Raw genomic sequence first — 4,544 nt, 5'->3', positions numbered from 1 at the left:
AATGTTTTAGACACATAAATATTATATACACATATAAAATACATATTATATACATATATAATAAAAAAGTCTGTTGTTCACTCACTTTTCTGCTTCACAAAATAATGAATCATTTAACTGACTACAGAAAAGGGAAGAAAACCGTACAGAACACCCTACATTTTACTGCCATTTTCTTAGGAAATACTTGCATATTGTTGAATAAAACACAACTAATAAAACTCTCTAATTTTAGAACTTTTCAAGAAGCTTTCCAGTTGGCTTTCTTCACTTAGACCCAGGGGCTAAGTCATGTGCAAGAGCTATAAAAGCATGAGAGTGGCCACAGCCCAACGAAGGCAACCACTACTAAATGAACCCTGAATCTGGGGGGGTTTCACATTTGAAACTCCACCCTCCCTTTGAGCTTTCAGTCAGACTCCAACATTTAGAGAAATGACTACCGTGACCATACCTGAGCCATAACATTTTCTAAACAGAAAACTACTCCACACTTGAAACAGAAATTATTTTCTTCACTTTATTAGGCAATTAATCAGCAAGTACTGAGAAGGTGTTTCCTGTGGTGACCAGACATGACAGTGCAGTTACAAGAAGGCACCAGGCCTCCCTGAAAGACTTCAGATGCAGTCAGAATCAGTGTGATCAGCAGTCACATGCTAGTTTTCAACCTAAAGTGAGGTATAGTTGTGTTGCCTTTCATACCAAACAGGGTTAACCAGATTTGCTTGACTTTACAAGTTTTCATATTGCTTTTGTGTTCACGCATTAGGACCCTACTTCATTCCTCTACTTCCATCAGTAAGTCAGTCCACACACTTAGGCCACGGACTTGGAAGTCTCCGTCTCGTGTCTTCAGGAGTTTCAGAGCGGCTTGGGTCTGTTCTCTAAGCAGTGCAGATCCCTGACAGAGGCAGCTGAAGCGCTCCCTCAGCTCCTCCCAGGACAGTTCAGCTTTCTCAGGGCAACTTTTAACCCACCGCCCCTGCAAGGGGTCATAGTGCAAGTGGCTTCCCCAGCCGGTTAAGAGGTCCAAATAAGATCTGCTTAACTGGGAATAGTGACCAGCTACGGAAGCAAGAAGGGAACCTGGGAGGCAAAGGCAGAAGGCAGAGAACTGCTCCCGGTTCCCCAGCAGCCAGGAAAGCAGCAGCCCGGCAATGCATCCATCTCCGGCGGCACTCGCCCGGTTTCCGTCCGGGCCGCTCCCATCCCGATCCCCGTCTCCGGCCCCCTCAGCCGCCGCACGCCCTGCCCGAGCAGGGCAGCCGCCGCGGCCACCACGGCGAAGGCGCGGGCGGGGGACCGCTCCAGGACCCCGCACAGGCCAACCGCGCCCGCCCGCGCCCTCCTGCGCCTCCGCTCTCCGCAGCCGGCCCCAGCAGCAGCTGCGCCGCCCGCCCGCACCCCGCGGCTCCTGCCCCGGGCCGGCGGGGCAGCGCCAGCCAGGCGGCGGCGGCCTTGCGGCGGGCGAGCAGCGCCAGCCCGCGTGGCTCGGCCCGGCCCCCGCGCGGGCGGCAGCAGCAGGCCGGCGATCAGGCGGCCGGCAGGCGGCGGGCGGCAGAGCGCGGTCTCCGCAGCAGCTGCCAAGCCCCACAGCCCGGGGCAGCGGCGCCAGGGCGGAGAAAGCCGAGCGGAGTGAGCACGGCTGAGCCCGGCGCAGCCGCCGCCCCCAGGGCCGTCCCGGAAGCTGGGCCGCGCACGGAACGGGTCGTGACCGTGCTTGGAAAGTAAGCGGGCCCACTCGAGAAGCCCTGTCCAGGCCGGGCGCCAGTGGCCGCACCAGCGCCGAGCGGGACAAGGGCGAGCAGCGCGGGCAGCCCGCCACCCGCGCCACCCAACGGCCCGCCAGCGCAACCGCCTTGGCGCCCCGCTTCGAGCGGCGCCCCCGCCCCTCCGCCGCGGGCCAGCCGAGACGCGCGGAAGGCGGTACTTGCAACTCATTGGCCTGAGCGGGAACGTCAATCCGTGCGGAGCGTGCTTTCTAAAAGGACCCGCAACCCGCTGTCCGCGCCAGTCAGTGATGGGCCCTCAGCCGAGAGCGGGGAATAGAGCGAAATTAAAGACAAAAACCGAGCACGATTAAATGTTGGGTTTTGGTTTTGTTGGGTTTTTTTTGGGTTTTTTTTTAGAGTGTTTTTTTTTTGTGTGTGTGTGTCTGTGTGTTTATTTTTTTTTTCTTTTTCTTTTTTAAACTAAAGCCTCGCCCTCCGGGCCCTTCACCGTTTTCATAGCCCTCTTTTGGGCGCTTTCTAATAGCTTTATATCTTTATTGTTTTTTCGTCGCCCAAAACCGCACGCGGGGCTCGGGGTGAGAGCAAGGCAGGGCATTCACCTCCCTCGGCCGCACAGTCCGTCTGTGCTAAGAGGTGCAGAACAATAAAGAGATCAACAACTTGCTCCTACTGCTTTCTTTTCCACTGAGGAAAACTGAAGTGTGTGAGCAGAGCCACTGAACCCATGGGAGTTCCGTGTCTCACTAGGAACGTGCTCAGGCCTTGTCCCATGTCCACGGATCCTTGCCCTGAAGGTGACCTCAAAGCTGTTGGTGAGCAGCTTCTCTGATTCACATCACCCTTGGGAAATAAAGCAAAAGGCAGAATAAGAAAATTGTAAGTAAGGGTTTAGATAGGAGGCTCCCCTCTACAGACCCCCCTGTGGACTGCCCTAGGTGGTTGCTTAGGAAAAATCTTTCTCAAGTACTCTCACGAAAACAGAGCTCTCATCTGAGTTATTATCATGTTTTCTTATTTCAGTCACCTATTTAAAAGGCCATGGGGCTACAGGCTTGATGGTCGAGATCAGCTGGAGTTTAAGGGCCTAATACAGGCATTGGAGTGAAATTCTCTGGCCCTTCTGCTTGAAGGAGCTCACAACAGACCCTCAACGTCTATGATACCTTAAAATAAGGTATCGTTCTAAAATGCACGTTTTTCTCCTGAAAAATCTCTTTTAAGATTTCTATTAGCTATTTCTGGAGTAGTAAACATAACATTTTCTACAGGTGTCTTGAGATTTGTTGCATTGCTAACAATGGAATTGCTTTTGTAGTTAATAAATTCATACTGACCTATCATCTGCTTTGCCTGTACATTCTGAAGTGTATTATAAAATAATATACATTAAAGGGAAGATGGAGCATGCAAACTTGGTAGATACATGCAGTTGAGTGCAAACACTTTGGGATGTTACTTAGTGTTTTACTGTAATGAAAAAGTGACAGAAACTTGAAGTTGTTGGAATATAACTAAATATTATATATATAGTATGTAATATGTCATATATAATATTCTTTATATGTATAGGCCTCTCAGGTTTTGTACAGCATTTCTTGAATGGGGGTCTTTGGCACAGAGGAAGAAAGCAGTTTCAGTGAATTTGGTTTATTTTAGTGAAGAATATTTTTGGAGATATATATGCTCAATGTCATACAGAAGAGATATTTCACTTTACTTTGGAAAACTTTTCACAAGAACTCTTTCACATTACTGTTCTTTTTCTTTCTTTGATGAAGAATATGGGTTTATATCCCGTGAATGTCTCTGTGTGCTTCAGTTGAAAGAAATCAAATAATCACATTTGCGGCACCAGGAAACTAAAAAAAAACAGGTTGTGAAAGTCTAACCAGTCTGGGAAAAACACTGAGTAATGTGGTATCTGGAATACTCTTGCATGTGAGAGGCGATGGCCTGTGTGTTCTAATGGGTCTCTGTAGAGCTGACTGAAAACTGGAATTTCCGTTCTATGAAAAAACTCTGAATATTTCAGCATTGGTTTTGCCTCAGGTTAGGGTGAAAAGTCTAAATATCAGCATTTTTCGTCAGAGGGGCACAGGTTGACATCTCTGTAATAAAATGGTTCGTGCAAGAAGACATTTATGTATTTCTGGGCATCGCAGCTGCATCTGGAGTCTCCAATCATGATGGGGATGCATATAATGAAAAATAGAGCCTAATTTGAAGAAGCTGCAGTGTTTTGCATAAGGACTTATTAGAAAATTAACTCAGGGAACAAACAAAAGAAACAAGGTATCAGTGAGACTGTTATGATCCATGTAATAAATTGTTACACTACAGTAGCCCATAAAACCAATAATTCTTTACTCTCACTCAACATTGAAGGAACTCCTTTTCTACTCTGAATTTTGTGTTATTATTTGAGAACCTGGCCATTCTCAGAATGTATTTTAGGATCTTCCACTGCAAGATGGAATCTATTTATCAGTTGATTGGTCTGCTGGTTGTGGTGCCATGCAGCAATCAAATTAAATTGAATTCCCTTCTTACAGGTGATTTACTTGCACATAACTTTTAAGAGCTGGTACTCTCTTTTCTATGAGCAGTCTTAGTTCTAGCCAAGTAATAGCTGGCACAGGTAGGGTTCTCCCACCATCAGCTTGATTACTAAGCATTAAAATTTGTAGTTTGTAGTTACTGTCTATCAACTCACAATAAGACAATTGCTACCTAAAAGTAATGCTGAGTTGTATAGGTATTGTTTAAAAGTATCTGTACAGTGCTAAGCTGCCTTTCTACCTGAGGAAC

At 47.5% G+C, this 4,544-nt stretch overlaps 1 protein-coding gene across 1 annotated transcript; it reads right to left on the bottom strand.

Moving 5' to 3' along the window:
- Window positions 1–379: 379 nt before the first annotated feature.
- Window positions 380–2,507, bottom strand: FANCF (FA complementation group F). The gene is given in 7 exon segments (XM_029963794.1): window positions 380–1,249; window positions 1,252–1,328; window positions 1,331–1,495; window positions 1,498–1,675; window positions 1,678–1,749; window positions 1,751–1,984; window positions 2,481–2,507. Coding segments are annotated over 7 exon segments (1,221 nt in total). The 3' UTR covers window positions 380–781.
- Window positions 2,508–4,544: the final 2,037 nt, after the last annotated feature.

This window comes from Manacus vitellinus, unplaced genomic scaffold, assembly GCF_001715985.3.
Source record: "Manacus vitellinus isolate BGI_N305 unplaced genomic scaffold, ASM171598v3 scaffold_63_pilon, whole genome shotgun sequence".
NCBI lineage: Eukaryota > Metazoa > Chordata > Aves > Passeriformes > Pipridae > Manacus > Manacus vitellinus.
This window is presented reverse-complemented; position numbering and strand designations above follow the sequence as displayed.